The sequence below is a fragment of the Paramormyrops kingsleyae genome, chromosome 6 (genome assembly GCF_048594095.1).
Source record: "Paramormyrops kingsleyae isolate MSU_618 chromosome 6, PKINGS_0.4, whole genome shotgun sequence".
NCBI classification, from domain to species: domain Eukaryota; kingdom Metazoa; phylum Chordata; class Actinopteri; order Osteoglossiformes; family Mormyridae; genus Paramormyrops; species Paramormyrops kingsleyae.
Window position 1 is genome coordinate 5,390,126 of NC_132802.1, and position 23,535 is coordinate 5,413,660.

The 23,535-nt window shown below is 45.0% G+C and overlaps 2 protein-coding genes and 1 long non-coding RNA gene across 11 annotated transcripts in view; 2 read left to right on the forward strand and 1 right to left on the reverse strand.

Moving 5' to 3' along the window:
• Positions 1-2,535: 2,535 nt before the first annotated feature.
• Positions 2,536-13,330, reverse strand: LOC140591853 (uncharacterized). Of its 9 annotated transcripts, none has more exons than XM_072713476.1 (7): positions 13,136-13,330; positions 11,615-11,716; positions 10,763-11,327; positions 8,281-8,394; positions 6,982-7,089; positions 5,815-6,202; positions 2,536-5,275 (listed from the first exon to the last, which is right to left on the reverse strand). In XM_072713476.1, exons 3-6 carry the CDS (start codon positions 10,903-10,905, stop codon positions 5,824-5,826), a joined length of 744 nt encoding a protein of 247 aa, XP_072569577.1. In that variant the 5' UTR covers positions 10,906-11,327; positions 11,615-11,716; positions 13,136-13,330; the 3' UTR covers positions 2,536-5,275; positions 5,815-5,823. The 9 variants fall into 9 exon arrangements, 7 of the variants coding, with proteins under 7 accessions (XP_072569577.1, XP_072569578.1, XP_072569576.1 ...); XM_072713477.1 differs by having other exon boundaries at positions 10,763-10,975; positions 11,256-11,716; XM_072713475.1 differs by adding an exon at positions 12,521-12,686 and having other exon boundaries at positions 10,763-11,716.
• A 3,124-nt stretch (positions 13,331-16,454) lies between these two features.
• LOC111859078 (epithelial membrane protein 3-like) overlaps positions 16,455-23,535 on the forward strand; it is a 234,295-nt gene continuing 227,214 nt past the window's right edge. Inside the window, exon 1 of the mRNA XM_072713481.1 lies at positions 16,455-16,465. The gene's annotated coding sequence lies outside the window, so the exon portion shown is untranslated. The remainder of the gene's footprint in view (positions 16,466-23,535) is intronic.
• On the forward strand, positions 19,833-22,735 carry LOC140591733 (uncharacterized). The gene is made up of 3 exons (XR_011992038.1): positions 19,833-20,117; positions 20,695-20,828; positions 21,280-22,735. It is a non-coding gene; the product is annotated as an uncharacterized lncRNA (long non-coding RNA).

Here is a 23,535-nt window from a genome sequence, read left to right on the forward strand (position 1 = left end):
TACTTTAATTACCGTGCAATTAAATTACCATTATAATCAGGAATTAGGTTATATTAATTGACAGTTACAAGTCGACAAATGCACACGGCTTCTCTCAGTTTTATTTTATATGCAAACAGATTGAACTGTACATGTTTGCATTATTATGTACGACCAGAAATTTAGACCTGTAGCCTTTTCGTGCACGTTTCTGCACGTGAAGACGTAGCACTTCTAAAGACACTACCAGTGAACATCAGATGTACTTTCATAATGTGATGTAGCAGGTTATATTCTTATATGCTGGGAAAGGCGCTATATAGAAGTCAATCTAATATGTTTCTTATTAAATGGGGGCAGCGGAAGGTGTTAGGATGAGCGTATTGTGTGCTTTACGGAGACTAAACAGGCAGCCGCCCTAGCGTACGCCTGCAGATCGAGACCAAACCGCGGTGGGAACAGCATATCAAGTGCTAAATAAGCTAAAGCCAGAGGTATGCAGGGTGGACAAAATGTCTTTGTGCTGGCTTTTTGGAGAACCCCCCGGACCTGGGTTCTAATGATCTTTCCTTTAGAAATATTATGATGGACGATGCTGCCTCCATTTAATGTGCTTTTATAATTTCAAGCACATTTTCCTCATACCTTCTACTGTAGTAGCCGATGGTGTGTGTGTGTGCGTGCGTGCGTGCGTGTGTGTGCATGCATGTGTGTGTGTGCGTGTGGATTATGTTTATATTACATTGTAGGGACCAAATGTCCCCCACAATGTGAGAAAAACCTTCGACATTGTAGGGAACATTTTTCAAGTCCTCAGAAAGATCCATGAATGCAACCAAAAAACTAAAAATGCCAAAAGTCTTTTATTTTGTTTGGTTACTTATGATTAAGGTTAGGGCTGGGTAGGGGTTCAGGTCATCATGTTGGGATTAGAGATTTCCCCATAGAGTCCCCACAAAGATATAAGTACAAACCTGTGTGTGTGTGTGTGTGTGTGTGCGTGTGTGTGTGTGTGTGTGTGTGTGTGCGTGTGTGTGTATGTTTTTGTGTGCGTGTGTGTGTGTGTGTTTGTGTGCGTGTGTGTGTTCTGTGCCAGATACACCTGGCCCCTAACAGGAGCTTTGAGATTGCACTGATACTCGCTCTTAGACATTCACTGTGTGCATAATCTGAAATTGGGGTGGTGGGACACGGGGGGGGGGATTGTGTGGGTTGATCAAAGCCCAGATCGCTCCCGTGATGAAAGAAACTGAGCCGTGAACCTTCTTACTTTGCAACCTCCCCCAGCGCCCCGGTCCCCCCCCCCTCTGGAGCTGTCCTGTTGTCAGTGTACACAGGAACTGCCTAATAAAGTCAAGCGGGCGGCAAACATTGGCCAGAGAGGCAGAGGGAAGCCGGCAGGCGGACCGCACCAGCTGGGCCGGGGGGGTAGGGGTGTTGGGGGGGGGACCAGACTGTGCACATTTCACACCAAAAGGCCAGATTCACACAGCTCAGCTGGTACAATCAAAATAAAAGCCTTACCACTGATTTTTAACATTCACTTCAGCAATAATAACCACAGTCAAGCATCTCCAACATCAACATACTGTGCATGTGTTAAGAAAGACATCAGCAAACGCTCAAGAAATTCCCACGATCATTCTCCCATTTCGAGACAGTCGCCGTTGCTGGAACCCAGTCCCTACGCCTTTCACAAACTTCAGCGAGCGGTAAAGTCCTACAGTGCCACCTTCATCATTTTCTGTCACTGTGGATGCCTGCAGTTTAGGTGAGGCCTCACAAAGGGAAGGTAAATAGAGCATCACATGATGAGACTGATTCATCAGCCAGTCATTAAAGTGATGACATGTAATCTGAAGAAAAAAAATTAGCAAAAAAATGAAAACAAAAAATGAAAGCCATAGTGGGTATACTGACTGAATGGGGTATACTGACTTAATGGGGAAAACTGGGTATCCCTGATGTGTGAAACACTGCTTTACCCATTGCTCTTTAGTTACTACAAGAAAAACATTATGAAGCAGGCCTACAGGACCCAGAGTGAGAGTCGCTGTGAGTCGGACTCTGCCCTGCTTGGGGATGACCCTGGAGCGCCGTAGTGCATCTGTTCATCGCAGGCCGGAACAATGGCCCGCAGAGCCGGGAGCTGTGGGGGTTGAGTTGGGGTGGGCTGAACTCCCACAAGGGGGGTCGAGTCACTTCCTGTCTCTGGGCCTCTGTCCCATACAGCTGCTAGTGCCATGTAATAATCCCCCCCCCCCCCCCACCCGACCAAGCAAATCCCACAGCTCAGAGATAGATCTTTCCAGATCCAACCTCCCAGTCACATTAGTAAAAAACAAAAAGTAGAAACTTGAGAAATGTATCAGCCCTTCTTCTGGTTTGCTAGTTAAAGATGTTAAAGTATGAAAAGTTTACAATAATTTTATTTACTTTACTTAGTAATGAGCCAAGACAACTGCAAAACACAAAAGACAGTACATGCTAGCAAATGGAGAACAAAATGAATTTGAAACCATAAAATTATTAAATTATAAAGGTACATATGTGGTAATTAAGATAATAATAAGTAAATCTTTGTACCTGGTTACACAATGTTTGCTTTTAAAATTAAAATAATAATTGTTACTTTAAAACACTTTTAACTTGAGGCATACAACTATTGTAAGAAAATGTATCCAGTTCTCTTGCCCAGGTTCAAAATGAATCTAGTTGAATCAGAATTTATATCATTTTTCAATCACGTCTAATCAAGTAGCTGTTCACACTTATAACTATCTAGCTGTAACCGGTAGGGTGTGTTTGTGCTCCTGCCCTAGATTCAGACTCTGCTGAATGAATCATGTGATTGGCATATTGCGTAATCTTAGCAGGACATGTCTAATGCTGAAACCACATGGTTGCAAACATGTAGTAACAATTAACGAGTGCCTACAGGATATGGTGCATGTGCTTGTTTGTGTGTATGTGTGTATGTGTGTAGTATAGGAGTAATTAACCTGTGGATTCCACCCAGAACTCCAACACCAATCCATTGCATCATATCAGGGAAAATGCAGTCACAGAAATATACACACATCACCACTAAGGATATGTTTGTCTAGCAGCACTATGGTTTCTAGAGGCATTTCAAACCATGTTTTTGGAATTTGGGAGGGGGGGGGGTGTATTTTCCACTTTCTCACCTCTCCTGCCTTTATAAATGTCTGTCTGCGGTACTGAAACCCAACTGTTCTGGTTAACTGGTCAGCAGAGCCAGCAGGGAGAGAAGCCACATCGCCACAGCTGTGGTAACAAGCATCTGGTCCACATGTCCGTCAGGCAGAAACAATCATGGTTTGTCAACCAGTTAAAGGCTGCCCCCCGTTCTCCACGAGACGAGGGATCTCCACTGATTTCTTTATTTAAAAAAAAGTAGAGGCTTTCAGGAAACTCTAATGGAGTAGGAAAAGGTTAAAGAAAACACCATCGATGTCTTCTGTTTCTGAAGTGTCCAGCTTTCAGGGAGCACTTTCAGGACGACGGGGAATCACGAGGTCCCATGTTACAGCAGGAATATCCATTATTCAAATGGCGAATCATCTATCATCATTTCACAAGAATGTTCCCATTATTACTCAATGTATCTGCCACCACTATTACTTATTAAGCAATGCTTTGTAAAGTAAATACTGCATTACCATGCATGTTAAGGAGAAAGACTTTGTTTAAAATGAATTTATGATACGATTATGTTTAATTTAATGAAACCTAACTGTGGATGGCACAGACCATAAAAGGGTTGGTCTTTAAAAGGTTCTTCTGTGGGGCACCCAGGACACTCGCTCAGAATTTGTTAATGTTCCTATCAGTATAATGCAGAACATGAGGCAGCAGCTCAGGGAGCTGGTTGGGTGGGCAGGGAGGAGGGTGTCAATTCAGATTTGTGATCTGGATCTACTCAAAGGGGGGGATGTGGCTTGCAGTGGAATCACAGGACTCGTGAACCAAAGTCCTTGGTTTGTCACTAAAGGCTGGGGATGATGTGCCACGAACACGCTGCATGAGGAACCCAGAGGATCTCCTTTAAACATGTAAATACCATCTGCTGGTTCCATAGGAGGGGCTGATGTTGAAGCTTATTGTTCTGCTCTGGTATCTCTGAAAGACCCCTGATCCCCACTTCAAAGAGTCCAACTGGGCAAAGTTTAAGCTCCTGTGTTTCACTGTACTTCTTTGGACTGGAGTCCACATCATTGGTGCACTTTGATGTTACACACCTCAAACAGAACACACGCTACATCGTCCTGACCAAGACCTCTCCAGGGCAGACTAAAAAAAACAGCTTAATTTATGTCTAACCCAAATGCAGAAGAGAACTCAGCCTGTTAACTTTGAATTACATAACACTGTCTTTCATAAACAAGCCTGGAGAAATCTTTTCTATGTAATGGTCAACACAGTAGAAGAAAATCACAAAAGCCATTAAATGAGCTGATAGAGGTTATGTGCATCTTGCTAGCTTGTTGATACTTCAGCTTTTATAATATTTATATGGTATTTTTTTGGTGGGGGGACATTCTGTCTATGTCTGATGGACAGAAACCTAGACTGCAAGATCATCGTCTTACCTCCATCAGGGCCTTCACAACGTTAGGTTTAGCCATCAAATGCAGTATAATGGCCAAATGTCCTATTATTAATATTATTTGAGTGGTTTGAGTCTTTGTGAGTCAGCACTCAGCAAGTCCTACCCAGTGAGCCACCATACCAGTACACCGATAGATTTTCCTTGAATAAAACTCCCCATAACACGAATAAAATTGAGCTATCTGGAGCGGACTCTTCTGAAAGGGTGAGAGAGAGTTCACAGCGGTTCCTGTTAGTGAATTTGTGCTGCAGCCCTTTTGTACAGGCAATGCGTGGTGAGACTATGATGGGATTACAGCATGTCGAGAACAGCTCTGCTAAAAGGCCTCTGCTTATCAATCTCTGCTCTCCAGAGCCCCAAATTCACCACACAGAGCACGAGGCAGCTGCCTTACTCTCCTCCACGTCTTCAATATATCAGAACCTCAGAAAAGAATGCGATTCCAGGAAGCCATTGTGTGCAGAACCTGTGCCCAAGAGGAGACATTTCCCTGGATTTGTTGCACTGGGTGCCACAATAAAATACAATTTACACACAAAAAACAACAACACTCGGTATAAGCAACACGTGTTCCGAGTGGCTGCAGTTGCAAGGTGTGCACACATTGTCCTGGCTGTCATTTGAGGCTGCGTGTAGTTGAAAGGCAGGGCTGTGGGCTGTCATCTAAAAAAAAAAAAACTGTGTCATTGCACAGAAGAAAGATTACCTTTCCATGAAGTGTGTCATCATAAATACAAAGCCCTCGCTGTCTACACCTGGAAATCTGCGACATGCCACTGTGCACGGGCCATACCTCTGTTAACCCTTCATCTGCCTGCCTTGTCTCTCCCACAGAGCCGGGAGCCTCGTCTACTGATCCCAGCCCCTCGCCCCGGCTGCCCAACGATGATCATCACCAAGGCATGACATCATAATCTCACTACAAATAAACGGATAACATAGTGATGTCGTAGATGGGTCGTCTCCTGGGTGATGAAGTCAGAAGTCTTGGGGCAGGCCGCTAGGATGAATTTAGTTCAAATATGCTACAGATTTATAGTGCATGGATCAATCTGGTGAGATATTTAGTGCTGATAAGGACTTCAGTGTGCCTCAGGACAGGAACAAGAAGCTTCAAAATGCAGGAAGACAGATCAGCTTCATGAATACTGTACATGAAGAAGTATTACTGTGTTACAGTATCATGCACAGGGAGCACCCACCTGTCTGCTTCAGAACAAAGTGAAGCGCATATTGAGAGACATGCTGGTAGAGGAGCGCAATGGATTGGGGCGAATCAGAGGCACTGGCAAGGTCGCAGTGAGGCTCCATCTTCTTTGCCACTTGGCCGGTGAAGTACAGTTTGCTGCTTCCCCGCAAAGTTCTGGGAGACGTGTCCGCGTGCCAGTGTCCGCGTGCAGCTCTGGACACACTGCGCATGATCGATTCGCTAGCGTCCACTTCAAACACCAAAATGGATGCTTTAGTTTGCAAACCCTACAGACTATTTTCAAGGTAGTAAAACTTGCATACATGTAAATGTGTGTGCAGACTTGTTTCAAATTGAAAATTTTACGCCAGTCAGCTGACCAAAGTAGGTGACTCTCTGAGCTGAAAACATAGAAAAACAGACACAAACCTCACTGCTTTGATATATGTGCAGGGAATATCAGAATAATAATTTATATTCTTATTAATAACAATATACATACGACTCGTTGTGCACATGTGCAAAGTACGCAACTTGACCAGAGAACTATGAACGTTTCCGCGTACGTGTACGCAGAATGGATATGCGCTTGTTGCGCTTGTGCAGAGAAGTATGAACCAGCCTTTATGTTGCACCTCTGAGTGCAGCACTCAATTTAATTGCACAGATAAAGCGTATAAAATGGATATAAAAATGGCTACATTTGCAAGTTGCTTTGCATTGAAGTGTGAGGCAGGAAGCTAAATAAATGCATGGATTTGTCTTCATTCTTGTCCTTATGCATATGCAGCGTGCAGCTCTTCTGATAAATAACTATCATTTTTTTGCCATTATACGCCAACACCAAAAACAGCGGAGGGTGGATGAACCTGACGGGGCAGTTGAGTGGCTTTGCTGGTGTTGGCGTAATGAGCTGCGGAATCTTCAGACACCCACAGCATTCTCTCTTTCACCGGCTGCGGGGAGGGCGGTGCCTCTTCAGGCCCAGGAGGGCGGGGCAGCCCGCAGGGGTGGCTGTATAGTGTCAGTTCACGCCAGCAGCACAGACACACACGCACACACGCACACACACAGGTTCATGCAAACATATGCACGCGACAGCCATCTCCGTGGTTTATTTAACAGGGTGGGGGAGTTGAGGGGAGGGTGGGGGTGTGTATATATGTTCATCAACAGTCACCTGTTAAAGAGCATGTTTGTGTCTCTCATCTCCAGCTGAGGACACGTGTGCCAAGATCTCCAGATCTCCAGGTTCATCGACACATCGATCTGGGCAGCATCTGGAGGTCTGTCGAGCAACATGTTGTTGAACATTTAATGCGATTTGCCAGCCAATGACAGGTCGCGATTAACGTTATCTACCAACCAGTGACGGGCGTCTTAACATTTCGTCCGCAGCGTGTCTTTGTTATCTAGTTCCCGACAATATGACCAGAGAAAATAAACGTGCAGAGGCATCTGTCACCATTGCATTCAGCCCTTGTAGAGCCCTGTCATGACAGGGCCGTCGTTGGGCATTCTTTGGGCTTGGAGTCGCACGTTGACCCGATGCTTCTGCATTGCCAGAGTTGCAGTTGGGACAGACGTGCAGGAGAGGGTGGGGCCACGTGTCAGTCTGACTCCGCAAGTGGCTTTGAACGGAAGCAGCCAACACGTAAATAAACGAAAGTGCAAATGGTTTCCATGCTCGAGGCCTGCCAGTGTTTACAAAAACGACAGGGTCGAAAACGTTGGCGAGAAGAATACCGAGAACATAACTCATACAGCTCGTTAAGCGACAGTAATGCTCCTCTCCTTATCACGTCCAGTGAGTCCATTACAGCTCTGTGATAATTATTATTCAGGTATTAATTGATGGCCTCCAGCTATAGGATAAATGTTTCAGGGAAAAATTTCCAGATTTTCCTGCCCTGTTTTATTCCATTGAAAAATGTCTGCAAAGCACTCTGCAGTGAACCTGCGCTAAAATGTGTAAAAAGATCGAGTTTATTGATTGCCAAGTTTCCACACTGAGCAAAACTCAATATTTGTTAAGCATCAGCAACACATGCGTTGGAGGGGAAAGGTTGAAGATTGAAGAAATCAAAGTTATTTTGCTGTTAGGTTTACTGAGTGAAAAGCTCCACTCTGTGACGATAGTTTACCGGTTCCTTTGGTGACTATACAGAAACGCAGCTTTATGGAGAGCAGAGATCTATGGCTGAATAGCGTAAGCAAACACAGACACAAAATAACTTTTTAATGGGCTCTTTAAATGGAGAGAAACGCTGTATGTGGACTAAATAAAAAAGGAGAAAGTTGAAAACACAAAGGGAAGGGAAGTGAAGTGGGATAAGCAAAGAAATGGAAGCACAAAAACAGGACTTCATGGTGGACAACAGGTTATGAATGGCAATTGAAATAGGGGGCTGCTAATGAAAGGGAGTATTATTGTGGTTTGCCCAGGATACGGTGCTGGAGGGACAGGCAGTCCAATTACCCGTGGTCCCAGGCTTCGGCAAGGGCAGAAGGGCTGCAGGCCCGGCAGGACGCCTTCCGTAGCCTATTGTGAGAGAACGGCCGAGGTATTAATCTCCTCATACAGCCGCTGCCACTGACTCAGGGGAGAGTGAGAGAGAAGGAGAGAGAGAGAGAGAGAGAGAGACAGAGAGAGATGGAGGAGTAGAGAGAGAGAGGGAGAGAGAGAGGGACAACAATAAGAGCATTATTCACCAGGATCCCAGTCGGAGTGTGTGAAAGAAGACAAAAAGACGAAAGTGCACACATGACCCCCCCCGTTCTGTCCTCCGACACCCATGTCACATGACACGGTCCAAAGCTGTAAGTCCAAGCTGGACTTGGCTTGAAAGGTGGAGCTACAGTGAAGCTGAGCTGCACAGGTCACTGCGGAGTTTAGCTGATGTTTAGGGCGTCATCCTGACTGGCAGCCGCCGACGCTGTCACTCTGCTCATGAGTTTTATACGCATGCGCCAAAAAAATAACACTGCTGCATTGTTACAGACACATCCTCGAGGGACGTGCAAGCAGTCATGCAACGCTTTCGTTTGCTTTATATAATATTTCAGAGGTCACATTAATCTAATCCGTAGGTCACTTTTGGATTGTGTGGCATTTATTGTATCATCATCTGCAGAACAGAAGGTTAATATCATGCAAAACAACATTTTTTTATTGCTATGTTAATTAATTTAGCAGATACTTTTTATCGAAAGCAATGTACAATTGAGAAATCAAGGGTCAGCTAGTCTCTGGAGCAATTGGGGTTAAGAACCTTCCTCAGGAGCCCAATGGTGACATCACTCTGCTGACCACAATATTTGATCCAACAACCTTCCATTCACAGGCACTAACCTGATAACCTCATAAATGACAGAAGAACCAAACTGTAACCAATAGGAACCAGCAGCTGTGCTGCTCAGACTCCTAATTATGTTTATTGCTACTTTTGTTGTTGTTGGTGTTGTTGTTGTTGTTGTTGTTGTTGTTGTTGTTGTTGTTGGTGGTGGTGTTGTTAGTGTTGTTGGTGGTGTTATTGTTGTTGGTGGTGTTGTTGTTGTTGTTGGTGTTGTTGGTGGTGTTGTTGTTGGTGTTCTTTCCTTGTCCTTCCAGAAGCCTATAGGGATTTTCATTGTAGTCACAAATTAACCCCTTAACTGTCATTTCCTGCCACAATGTGGCAGGCATAATGAGAGGACACTTAAAATTTGTTTGAGCTCTAGAATCAAAGGATTTCTTGGATAACGTTTCTTGTCAATTGCATCAGAACTGTAATTCAGCACTTGCATTTTAACATGTTCAGCTTAGTGTTGTATTGAATCAGAGACACACATCCAGGTAAATCTCTGCTTTGTGACTGAAGCTCTTTTTTTTTTTTTGCACTTTCTTTGCATATCTGATTTCCTCCCAGCGAGTCATCAGGAAGTAGTTTGCCTGTATCGGCTTGGTTTCCTTTTCCCATCTTTTTGTCCATGTTTGATTTGCCCTGAAGTAACGCACCACCAGTAAAACATAATTAATGTGACTGAACTGCCGCTCATAGTCTTTGGTTTGGAGAAATAATTCTGCCCAATAAACTAAATCACATTCCACAGAGAAGCAGATAAAAGGCTAGAAGGGCTTCCTGTTGTCTTGCCTTTCAGACAGAGGATTCTGCATCAGCTGAAGGACCTGACGTGGGGGCTGGGAAGGCGGGGGGGGGGGGGGGCTGCAGAGACAGACCGACATGGCTAAGACGGCAGCACAATGAACACTGGGAAGGGGATCAAAAAGAGGCAAGGCTAGGGGCCAGGGCACCACTCATTAGTATTACCACAAAAACAGGAGCCCAGTCTTTCCAAAGACGTCTGCTAAAAATAATAGCTGACTCACCATTTTTATACTCTTGGAGCGGAGATCAGGACTAATGTGAACGAGTGAAGAGGGATGGTAGTTACCAGGGTGGTCAACGACATGGACTTTGAACCCAGATGGTTTTAGGTTCAAATCCCAATGCTCTGACTTTTTGATCTACTGATCACTGCTCTTGAATACAATTCTCAGCCATGATTTTATCAGTACAATATCCAGATGTACAGATGGATAATATAGTGTCTTGTTAAAGGGGCTGTCCATGCACTACTGATGGTCGTTTACCATGCGAATGTGAATGATTGTCGTTTCCAATGTGACGTGCGTATGAATTCACGGTGGATGCGTGTGAAAAGCAGCTCCTTTTCAGTGTGTTACGAATGCTGCACGCTTGAGGCCTGCATTTCCTCCCACAGTCGTCTACATGCCGCATTTAGAGAGAGCATGCGATGCATTTCCCGGCCCTGCGGGCTGCCCACTCGGCTCTTCGTTATCTGCGGTCCTGCGAAGGCCATTGGATGGGGATCAGGTTACGCGCGCCCCATTTCAAACAGCACCTAATCTCCGCCCGCAGCTCCGTTCGGAAAACAAGGAGATAAATGGCTTGGTTTACCTGGCAACGGGGACAGATAGGGGCTGGTTAGTCTGAGCGGGCTCCGGATTGCTGCGATTCCGTGTCCCGTCGATTTCTGCTGGGGCCCACCGCGGCCAATCCCACCAGGAAGTCGCGCTGGGATCCGGAGGCCGTAGCCGCATTCGCCCACGATCCTCAGGCCTCACCTCGCTGCCCCCACCTTGTGATTCACTTCCAAATCGAGCAGCTCCTCTGCAAAACCGCTTTAATGCACTCAGGCTTAGTGAACCAAAATGTCCTGGTGTTCTGGCCAAGCTTCCACCTTCGTCTACCTCTGCTCTTAATCACGTTAATAATTTTACAAATCTGCAGCAGTTTCTTTGCATTTTCTCCACTTTTTTGTGAAGGGTTAGTTTCATTAAGAGATGTGGTGGACTGCAGTAATTAATAAAACAGTTGGGTAGAATCTTATACCATCCATCAAAAAGCGGAACCTGTCCCCGATCGTTTGCTTGGACCTGAAGTGATTTACCTATTTCTTCTGACCCATTTGGACTCACGGAAGGAAGCTGGCCGGCAGAATGCCCCCGGGCATCATTCATTCCTCAATGTAAACAAAAAACAGGACATGGGGAAAACAGAAGCCCGGTAGTGAGTGAATGCATTTCTCAGGTATCCTATAAAACAGTAAGAAAAACATACAAAAGGAGAAACGAAGACCGTGCGCAAATGTACACGAAGACTCCCATCCGATCATTTCTGGGAAGCGTAATGTTGACTGTGACGGTCCCAGACAACACAAACACTTACCCCCCCTGCCCCCTGAGCGTCACTGTCCCTTAGCCTGTTTACGCTTAGCTGGGTACATGGAACAACCTGTTACTTCCTGACCTTCAGGGCTGATATCTTGTCCTCGGCAGGCCGTGGTGATAGGCGTGATTGAGTGACGGTGGCCCGTTCCGCTTCTCAGTTGTCACGAGGCGAGCTGGATTTCTGTGTTTATTCACATTGGAGAACACATGCATGCACTTAGAAATAGTTCGTATGAGACAGTGTTTCCCAACCCAGTCCTCAGGAACACACCGAAGGTCCACGTTTTTGCTCCTTCCCAGCTTCCTGTCAGACCATACGGGAACTGGGAGGGAGCAAAAGCTTGGACTGTCTGTGGATCCCCGAGGTCCAGACTGGGCAACACCGATATAAGGTAAAGTCAGTGTCAGTGTGACAGCAGTGACATTATGTCCAGCGTATAAATTCGTATAAATAGTGCCACCTTAGCATTAATTTAAAAAGCATATTAGATTTGAACAGGGCAGGACTGGGATTAAAAATTGGACCTTAGGGTCCTCTGTGGTAAATTTTGCCGAGGGGGGGCACCCCTCGTCAGATGACCAGTCCAGCCCTGGATATGAATAAAATTCCTGACTCTGCAGAAGCCGCTTAAACAGAGTGGAATGAATTTGTAAAGAAAACCCTACATTCTTGTACTGTATAAGCAGCTGAAAGACGCATGGATGGAAGAAAAAAATAAATAAATAAAATCATGGAATCGACACAGATCCCAAACCAAATACTCAACACACTGAGGCTCCTGTTTTTTTTAACTGACCAAGAAACACATTGCCATGGCGGTCATAAGTCACACCACTGTTACGAAACGAGTTTGCTCCCAAGGCCAAAACTATCAAATAATATTTGTGCCTTTAGAGCTGTAATTTAGGTTGGGGTATCATGTGTAGCACAATGACAGCTGATCTTCATCTGTCATCCAATCCTCACCGTTCTTTATCTGCACACCTTATCTTACATTTATTGCAGCGCATCGAACACTTCCTGTATGGTGTCCTATTCAACTGTTTGCAAAGTCCTCCAGGTTTCTGTGGTCTGCTGGACAGTCACCATTCAGGGGACCTGAAACTCTTCCTTTATGATCCCGCCGGCACCAGACTGTCTGGAGGACTCTCTGAGGGCACATTGCGACATGGATTGTACAGCGAACCCGTGCGATCAGACGTGGGACGCTGCACTTCCACCTACTTGATGTGACTGTGACCTTAACAGCATTTTCAGTAAATGACATAGTCTGGCTTCATAAGCTCTTGACAGGGCTGCTTTTTACCTTTGGACGTGAGAAAGGAGGTCTTTCATCTCATATGTTCTTTCAGATATTTGATATCTAGGTGTTTAACTAATATCTGTGCACAACACTTCAGCTATGAGAATAGAAAGGTTATTCCAATCCTCCACTCCCAGTCCTGTAATGAAATGCCGTCTTTGTTCTGAACCAAACTGGTCCACAACTAGTTTCCATTTGAAGCCAGTTCTCGAGTTAGTGCTAACAGCAGATCAGTCATCCGGGTTGATCTTTTCTAATCGGCTCTATATTTTGTGCACTCAGATCATATTTCTTACCTTTGCTTGCGCCTGGAACATGTGTAATGCAGAGAACCTGTGCTGCTGTGCCGGTTCTTTAATGCCACATCAGGACAATGTTTCTTCTTTGCTGATTGTGGTCTTAAGCTGATGATACACAGGGCAACTTTTTGACCAATGTTGCCATGCAGTTGCCAGCAAGGTGCGAGGGTAACTTGTCTACACTTGGATGATTGCAAAAAGTTGCGCTCTACTGATCGCAGTTTTTGAAATAGCAGTTTGTTGCCCAATATCACTGGGAAAGTGCCCAAGCGACATTGGCTGCCCGGCGATATTGCTCAAAAAGTTGAAGAGGCACATGGTATTTGAGCAAACGGTGTGACCTGGGAGGTGTTTAGATGACATGTAGGATACAGGCATTTAATTTAATTTAACTGAATAATCACCAGAAGCTTCAGTACTGTTCAGTTGTCTAAACTGAAACAATGCAATGAGACTGACAGTGTGTCTGCACTCATGCTGAGCAGTGAATCATTTTTCTCTTTGGAAAGGCAGCCATGCGATACGCAGGGGTGACAGACCCCCATATCTCCATTGATCTCTTCTTTCAGACATTAATGTCATGTACTTCTCTTAACATCTTCAATCACTGACCAGTGGTAGAATTACTGCCTAGCAATTTTGCACAGATTTGCTTCTGGTTGCTTTCAAATGATCAAGGGGATTAAGGTAGGGTGACCAGATAATCCATGTCAGGGAGGACAATCTAAACTAGGACAGAAATTGTAAATTACCATTTCAATTAAACGGACCTGGATTTCACTTGAGCACTCAGCTCTTGCTGTGTGCTGATTGGCCAGTCTCCTATAATCATGCATGTGTCACTAATGCTAATGTGAAACAGCTGGATGAGTCTTTCAGTCAAGGAAACAAACCAGTCAAAGCACAAGAAGAGCTGAACTATTTAGCCGAGCACAGGAGCCTTTCAATTAGAAAGTAGTTTGTAAAACCCGAAGTAGCTCAAAGTGTCCTCCCTGACATGGATTGTCTGGTCACCCTAGATTAAGGAGGAGTTTTAACTGATTATTTAAAAAAGTAAATAACAGGGAAACCAGGGTCTTTCAATGTCCTTTTGTTACTGCGATCTTTCCCTCAACCCCAAAGCATCTATAGCACTGGGCCTCAGATGCTCAGCATTATTTGCTTGTTTAGCAGACCTCCCCAGAGCTACAGTAGCTTAAAATGAGACCAATGCATGCAGTGTGGCACTGCGGTCTGTGGGACATTGTGTGGCTGTATGGGTGGGACTGTTCCAGTGATCCTGTGCTAGCAGAGTGATGTCACCACTGGGCTCTTCAGCAGGGCTCTCAGCCCAAAATGGGATGAAATTGTCTATTAGACAAAGACAACAAATTATTTAGCCGTCCAGAACAGTTTATGAGTTAAGTTTAAAAGCTTATATCCCAGTTAGTGCTTGCTAAATTATAATAAATAACTGATGCTTCACACTACAGTCAAGAGCTGGATTTCTTAACCATCGTATCAGCCACCGGCCGTGTCAGTTCTATATAAGCTTTCTGTTAATCTAAGCGGCAAGCGCTTGGCCACCGGTTGAGTTTCTGCTGAGGTTTGTAATCTGTTCTCAGGCCCCATAACAATATGGTGTCGCGTTGAGCTTCTGCTCAGTCAGCCAGGGTTCTCCCAGGTCCACGTCAGGCGCTTTCCGTCACTGTTAAGAAGGCCTGCCGTTCGGCCTAATTGCCAACACTGAAATGCCCTTGGTTTCGTGCGCATGTGAGTGATCATGTGAGGGCACCTGCCCTCTGGACCGTCTTCCCAGCCAGCTCGAATGCACTCGCTCTCAGATAAGCGCTCCGGGAAGCGAATTCATCAGCAAGTCTACGTCTCAGAGCAGCAGACATTGAAACCTTGGCTTCTGGGAACAGAGGATGTTTGTATGAAAATCCAACGCAATGGCGGTGGGGCGGTCGACATATTTGGGCCGGCTTCTGTGTACAGCTACTGACCAGGGGTCAGTGCGTGGTGCCTTTTAAGTCATGGGTCTCCTTAAAGAGATGTCAAAAAGCCCAGCTGTATAAAAATACACCATTGAAATAAAGCCTTTGCAGTCTGGCCTGCCAGGGTTCGGCTGAATGTCTCTCTGGGATATTAATAGGAGCTGAAGGAGCAGCTGGGGTGGCTCTCTTGGCCTTGGCTGTGGAGCTCTGACATCCACGAGCTCCGCTCTCTCACACCTCTGAGGCGCCGTGGGATCAGCGGCTGCTTTTATTTCCGCCAAACAGGACAGGGGGTGGAGTGGGGGGTGGGGGGTGGGGCAGGCACTGCACTCTCTCTCCCCCTAATCTGCCCCCCCCCCCCCCATCACCACCAGTTGTTAGCACTTCTGCATTCCTGTCGCAGGAAGCGGATCTCCAGGGCCACCTTATCGGCCTCACTTCCTGTGGAGTTTGAGCGCCAAGTGCAACGGGTGCCTGGTCCCACTGGACCGGAGACAGGAAGGGGGGACAAAGAGCCATCTCTGCTAGAGGCACCTCCAAGCTGGATCTCACTGCCTTTTTCCAGTGTGGATGCCCCCCCCCCCTCCCCCCACTCTGTTTTATCTCACTTCTCAGTATTGATTTCCACTTAGGCGAAGGCTCCCAATATATGCTCAGGGAGAAGCCATACCAAGAGGGAGGGCACAAAAACAGGGAGTCACCCATTGGTGAACTTCAAGCGGAGTTTGTTCTAAGAACGGCAGCCACACAATAACTCATTCTGTGCTCATCTGAGTCACTTCTGAAACCTGTGATCCTTAAGTGTCCGTACTTTATTCTATTAAACAGCCTAAATATATGTAGGTGTTCTTTTATTTTTAGGACAAAAGAAGCTTTTGTGAGTCTAGACAACGAGAATAAAGTGGAGGGGCCCCTCCCTGCTCCTCATGCTCACTCAGCTGGCTATTGCCAAAACATGCAAAGTGATGGCTGACAGTGATGTAACCATGGACCCTGATTGGTGGGACGACTTGCTGAACCATGTCTATTCATGTAATTATAATTACTTTAGCAGAGACATGGCATACACCTATTTTGCCCGTAGGACAATGTCTTTCAATAGTTTCAAGTTTAATCATGGAGTTGGATTGGGCTCGTCATCCTGGAAGTTTGTGAGGAACAATCGCATGGAGAAGAATTACAGGTTAGTTTGAATGTAATCCCAAACCAAGTGATTAAGTCTGTTAGCCCGTCTGCTTTTCGTTTCCTTACATTGAGCTGTATACTTTTACACTTTCCTGTCAATACACTTGAGTGTTGCACAACTGACAGTTAATAGAGGAACCAGAATAGCTTCTGGACAAAGAGACACGTTCCGAGCAGACGGTTCGCAACAGCTTCCTACTTCCGATCTGCAATTTCCACTGTCACCCTCCCCCTCTCCCAGGGGTGTCGCTAGAGATTTGGGGCCCCATGAAAGTATATTATACTGGGCCCCCAACCCAGACCAATCCAATTATATTCCACATTCTTAGGGCCCCTGTCACTTAGGGGCCCTTGGAATCATCCAAACCTCACTACCCCCCCCCCCCCTTACAGCACCCCATGTGGAACATGTTTGCTTCTGAGGCCAGCAGAGAAGGATCATGCAAAGAACCAGAAGCCATCTGGGGACCTCTGCTAAGCAGCCTCAGAATAAAAAACACATATATTTATCACTGCCAAACAGTCATAACAGTCAAACAGTCATTTGCATTCAGTAATTCAGCAGATGCTTTTGACCCAAAGTGACGTGCAAGTGAGGAGAGCTTGGTATCAGAGAGCAGGGGCCAGGCAACATCCATCGGCCCAGGCTCAGCAACTACATGGTGAGGCAGCTACTCTGCCAACCATAGGACTGGAACCTTCCTGACATGGGTACAGTCACCTGACCCCACTGAGCTACACACTGCTGCCATCAGCCATTGGCCATCAGCCTAAAGGATCCACTTGTGACTGTCTATGGAATATTTGAGCTTATCTCCGTACATCTCACTTACATAATGATTTATCCACTACAGAGTCACATTGGGCCAGGAGGCTACGCCAGGAAGTAGAATTCACCCTAGATGGGATTATCACATAGTCTGTTTTGAGGTGAGTTCACTTGTCTAGCCACATGTTTTCAGATGGTAGAAAGAAAGCAAAAAGCCCAACACAAACCTGTGCAAACACAGGGAGAATGTATAATCTTCTTACACACAGAGCTAGGGCTGGGAGCCAGCAGCCCTTAATCTATAAGGCCGCAGCCTACCCACCGAGTCCATATGCCTCTCCAAGTCACTTCCGTATTACCAGGTAATATTATTAGATAAGTGATGTTCTACTTTAATTTACTTCAGTCTAGACGAGCAAGTGAATAACAAGGATTGGAACATTTGGGCTGTGAAATCAAACTGTCCTCACACCAACATACCAAGGCCTTATGTGCTCATGTTCCTGGAAAAGTCAAGAGGCTTTCCAGAAAGCGACAACAATGCCCCTCTACTAGACTGAATTGGGAGGCGGGGAGCTCTGACAGACAGACTGAGTATACACCTGTGTATTCCGAAGTCATAGTAACTCACTACACTTTCTTTAATGGTGAAGAGCATGTAGTGTTTTGTATATAAATAAAAAATACATACATATAATTCATTTGTATATAAATTACCAGGTAAAATCCAGTGGATACTGCTGTTCCACACAAGTATAAAGGGGCAAAATTGTAAGCGGCTTTGGACGAAAATGTCAGCTAAGCAAATAAATGTGAACGCCTACATCTGCGGAAGCTTCCAGAAGGCTAGAACCGTAAGCTATGTACACTGCCAAAGTTAACAGCTAAAGCTAAAATGATATGCCAAGCAATGACATATGTTTTTGTTGAAATGAAGTAAAAAATGGCGTTTGTGTTAATTTGTTTGTGCTATGCTATATTTGGAACAAGTATCACTAAAATTAACAAGGAATTGAAGCTGGATATTCTTGTCAGCAGTGGAAGGCAGAGAGAGAACGAGAGAAAGAGAGACTTAAATGACAGATGGTTCAACCACCTCCACATGACTTGGCATATGAGGGCTAAACAACATAGAAATTTCTTCTAAACATTGACAAGACTGTACATCCAAGCACATTGTATATAAATCTACATTAGAGCTTGAGGATATGCATATTTTGGACTATATTTCAAATTTGACATCTACATGCCATTGTTTTATATTTATACAATTTCTATTTATTTACGTGTTCGCCTTCTTAAATATAACCTGTGTACTTTTAGGGTGATATTTAAGGACACAGTCTGCTAGCACAGTCTGTTACCAAGATGGGACAGTGCCAGAATGGTTAATATTCACCCTTTTCCCCCCATCGTGAGCACAGAGTGCCAGGAAGCATTAGGGAAAAGTATCCTGTAGGGGGGGAGGGGGGGGGGGGCGAACGGAAGTAGCTGCTTCCAAGAGAACTGAAACTGAACGAAAGTCAGCCGGCAGTCAGCGTGAGTCACAGCTGTGTGTATGGAGCGGGGGGGGGGGGGGGGTGTCAGGACAGACCACAGGCATGTATACACACACTCGCTCACGCTTCCGGAGTCGGAGTCATCTTCCGAGAAGCTTTCCTGATAATTCGGATCAGCTGCCCAGCAGGCAAAAAGCGACTCACAGAGAAGAATCTCCAATTCAATTACTTCATCGGCTTAAACAGCCCGACCTTTCCACGCATAATAATTAGAAGCATCCGTTTGGACTTGAGCCTGCAAAGTCTTGCCTCATATTAAGCAAGGCAAGTGAGGAGCTTTGACTCTCCTTGACTGCACCAGCACGTTCAACCACCTGCATTAATCTACTGGTTAGAGATGAGACACTGCTATGGACTGTGAGCAGATGCACACCTGCTTTATCAAAAAAAAAAAAAGCATAACCAACACTTCATCACAAAGGAGAAGAGCATCTAATTAATGGGACTTTGTGAAGAATCTCAGAGGAAGTTTTGTTCCAGGTGCAGGAAGCCGTTGAAAGGAAGCTGGATGATGTCACTTAAGGGAAGTCATTCCCCTGCGTTCATGCAGATGGTACGATCATAACAAGCACGTGTCCAGTGTGGAAAACTGTCACGGCCAGAGAAGGAATAGTTTTTCACTGGACAATGAAGAACACCAGCTGGGATGCACATTCTTGGTGTTACAGCCAGATAGATTTGAAGATGTCCCATTAGTGAGGCAATGAGTTCAAACATTTTAGGGTTCATGAATTAATACGGATATGCTTTTTTGTTTGAAAAATCAAAATTAGACAAGCCTTGTCCTGTTCGCAGTTAACCTTTCTTAAACAGTTCAAATGATGTTTTTGAGAACATGTGACATGAGTTGTAACTGTCCCATAATAAGAAGAACAGTACAGATAAAGAAATAAGGAAACAAACCCTCTCTGTGCATCTTGAACCTGAAAAGTTTACAGACAAAAATTGTATATGTATAAATATCTTTCAATGTTACATAGTTTGTTCTGGAAATTGACTTAAATGGCTAAAAGAGAACTTGACATACATTCTTTTAAAAAGATTCACTGGTGAGTTTATGTTCTTACACAAGGTAATAATTAAACATCTTCACATCATACGCACAAACACCTTTCCTACACTACATCATTTAGACGTCGCGTACCACAGTTTTGAGGAAGAAGCTGGTACTCTGTTTAATTAAGACGGTTTCAGATAAGCCGTGCTGATTCAGCCTTGGCCTCTTAGTGCCTCTACTCCTAGCTGTTCATTTGGGTAATTATTTTATCAGCAAGACACTAAGGAGCTGTACTACGTCGCTAATTAACAGATACCTAAAAAGGAGCAGGACAGCAGCTTGCCGCTGTTGCGGGAATCCGTGCCGCCCTTACAGACGTTCGTTAACATTGCACAGGAGCACGTAATTAACATCTAATGAGGCGTGAAACTGTCAGAAGAGAAATTGAGGGACAACGAGCAGCTTTTTGATGATTTACGGCATGGCGACTCAGGTAACCGGGTCGATGTGCACAACAGTGTCTGCCGACTGTTTCTTTACAGTTTTTTGAGGGATATATGCTAGCTGTGTGTGACGCCAAAATGTATGTGCACTTATATAACAGTGTGCGGTAGTTAATATATAAAATTATATTAGCACACAAAACAGAACATTCTAACATTATTTGCAAAGTATTGCTTGTACTAACTGTTTATACTTGTTATGTGCCTGATGTGTTCCCCTTAGGGGACTGATTAGAGCAAAAGTATGTCAAAATAATTATTTTTATTATTTTTAATAATTACTCCCCTCATTTGGAAAATCATGTTGATACTTTGCTGCTTTTAATGACTCATGAATGAACTAAAAAGGTTCTTTGTTAGCAAATGCAATCTATTATTTATTACCCTATTAAGTTTTAAAAAAAAAAGAGGGGGAAGAAAATGTAGGTAACATTAGTCAATAAGCGATTCAGCGGGAACTGGATTCACCCTACACTCAGAAGCCTCGGGGCCAAAACTGACAAAGGCTATTTTAAGTCATCCATGTTTTCTTTGTTCTGACTTTGCTTAACCGTAAACATCTCCCAGGGCTGCTGTCGGGGTAGAGGGCTGGTTTAAAGGCTGGCGTGTCTATGCCACACTTCCCCTCTGCTGTGCGGCTGGCAGGACGTGGGTGTTGCCCGCAGCCCCGCGCTCTTGCCCCCATGGAGAGATGGTGTCAGGTGAGGCCAGGCTGTCCACACAGAGAGCGTGTTGTGGCGGGTGTTGCCATCTCCGTTGGCTGAGTCATTTAGCGGTGCCCTTGGAGCTAAAGCAGTTCTACCTGAGCACCTGCTGTCCTCCAGCTCACTGCAGCTTTACTGAACCCCTGGCCGTGTCCCACACACACACACACACACCCACACACACACACACACAAATGCATGTATCCACAAACAACCATAACTGCTACAATTTAGATTTTTCTTACTGTGAGACATGAATGTGGAACATAATTATTTTATTTTTATTCCTGAAATGCCTTTATTTGGTAAGCTATGCACATCCAGTAAAGAATTTGAGTATTCTTAAGCGACCTTATATGGTGGGCACTTTTATTTGCTTTTATCTACTGTTAACCCCCTCCCCACCACCCCCGCCCCCCTTCACATCAAGCCGTTTATTTTTTCACAGTGACATGCAGTGATTCCAAAAGGACCCAGCGATGGAAACTGACGCCCCATCCAGAGGAGGCCCAGCTCTGCAGTACGGCCTTTGTCAGGCAGCAGATGGCACCGATTTCACTTGTTCCCTCCCATTCTTGTTTTTTTACTCTTTGTATCCAAATATCCAAAATCGCTGGCAAACTGAGCTCTTCCGATTTTGTTGGTTACCATAGCGATCCACATTTTAACGATCTGAGAGGAACCGTACCTTTCATTCAAAACACCCGTCGTGTAAGCAGACTGTCACACCAGCAGTCACGGTGTAGAAAATCACTGTTACATTATTATTAACTAATGGATGTTAGGGCAGCCTGATCACAGCATCTGATCTAACAGGCTTACAATGTGAACGTGACTTGGTGCTGAACTAGATGTACATCTCTGTCTTGCCGTTGGCTGTATCCACCTCCCTTTCCGTTCTTTGTCAGTATGTACTTTGTTTTACCTTCTTGTTTAATCTCCTTCTGCTATAGTATTCACCGGCTTCTTCTCCTCCCCTCAGGCAAAGCTCATGGAAATGATTGAAAAGGCACAATACGTTGTCAAGGAAGCACTTAAGAAGAATTCCTACACGCTCCTATAGCAAGGTTCAAAATAGTAAATGATTTGTATTCATGGGGATTTGAGACAGCACACATGTGCCCACATCCGGATGACTACTACGTTATGTGTTGTGTGAATATTACGTGAAACATCTCTCGTAATTACGCCCATTGTGTCTTTGACATTATTTTTAGGTTGGAGCCTCATGGAATCCATTAATGAAAATATGTCTGGCTTCAACTGTTCTAATTGACCGGGTGTAATTTAACACGTAGAGAAGTAATCTTACATGCTGGTGTAGTCGGGTGATGAGTGTTTAGGATCTGATGAACCCGTCAATCGGATTTTTAACGTATTTTTAACGTAACGACATTTTGAAAAAATGTGTGATAGCATGGAATCAAAATTTTAGGGATAAAAATGGCAGTGATGGAAAATGTTTCGGGACCCTTTCAATGAGGATGGTGGAGCAGGGCACCTGATCGATACTGTCAATAGAAAGTAACTAGTGAAAGTATGATCAGTATATACTGAAAGGCAGCAGCTGGCAGTTGTCCAGGTGTTGGGGGCAGGGGACTGAGATCAAGCAGCAGCGTCAAGAAACTGGGTCCTGTAGCCACGAGGCTGAATTCTCCGGGCACCGTTCCAGGCTGGTTGTCTTTGATTTGCTGGAGTGTTACATTGTAATCTGTCAGTTAATTATAATTTACATTTTAATTGTTAAATATGCATCACACACATGGCATCCACTGCCTTATGCTCTGTGCAGGCCCACCACAGCCCTGTACTGGATAAGCGATTTTAACAGAATGTATCTTTAGACAGAATTAATGCAGGTGTATATAAATATGACAAAGCTGAGAAAATGACTAGAGACTGGAAAAAAATAACAGAATAATAAAAACTATTAAAACAAATTAAAGAATGTATCTGGTAGCACAAGGCTGAAAAAATATATAGCGCAGTATTATGACGTCATGCTTTCATTTCATTCATGATTAAAGAAACATATATTTACGACATGGGTGGCATCCCTGGATTGGAGGTGGAAAGGGTGGCCCTGGCATTGGGCAGCAGAACGACGTGGGCAGGATGTGTTTCACGGCTCCGCTGTTCATACCGGGCGTTAATCCTTTCCTCTTTTCGATGCCGGCAATTATGTGAGTCAGATGGAAAGAAGCTTTTCATGGTAAGTATAAATATGCACTACGCTGTGTGGGAGACAATGACTCAAGAGCGGGTCAGCGGCAGAATGCACCGACTGGATCAGCCCACCTATTATTACCTGCCGTGTGTAATGCAGCCCACTCTGCCAGCTTTGCTGTGTTTGTGGCGACGTCATCTCTGCAGCACTTGAGTCAAGGGGTCTGAGCGAAAGGGAAACCGAGGGCGTCTGGGTATTAAGTGTTCGACTTGAGAGTAGAAGCCACAGATTAAGGGTAAAAAACAAGCGGGGTGTTGGTGAGGGGCTGTCCTGTCAAAACACAGATTTGGCTACGGAACGTTCCGGAAGGCTGGGGCTTACTCGGATATGCGAGGGACGATACGGCCGTGACCGCGTAGCGGCCAAAACACACAGCTGCGGGTCAGTCCACACCGCGCCGGGTCTGCACCTACGTTTCAGGGGAGTCCTGGATGAGTGCTGCTGGAGGCCTGTGCTGGGCCGCGACAGATGGGCCTC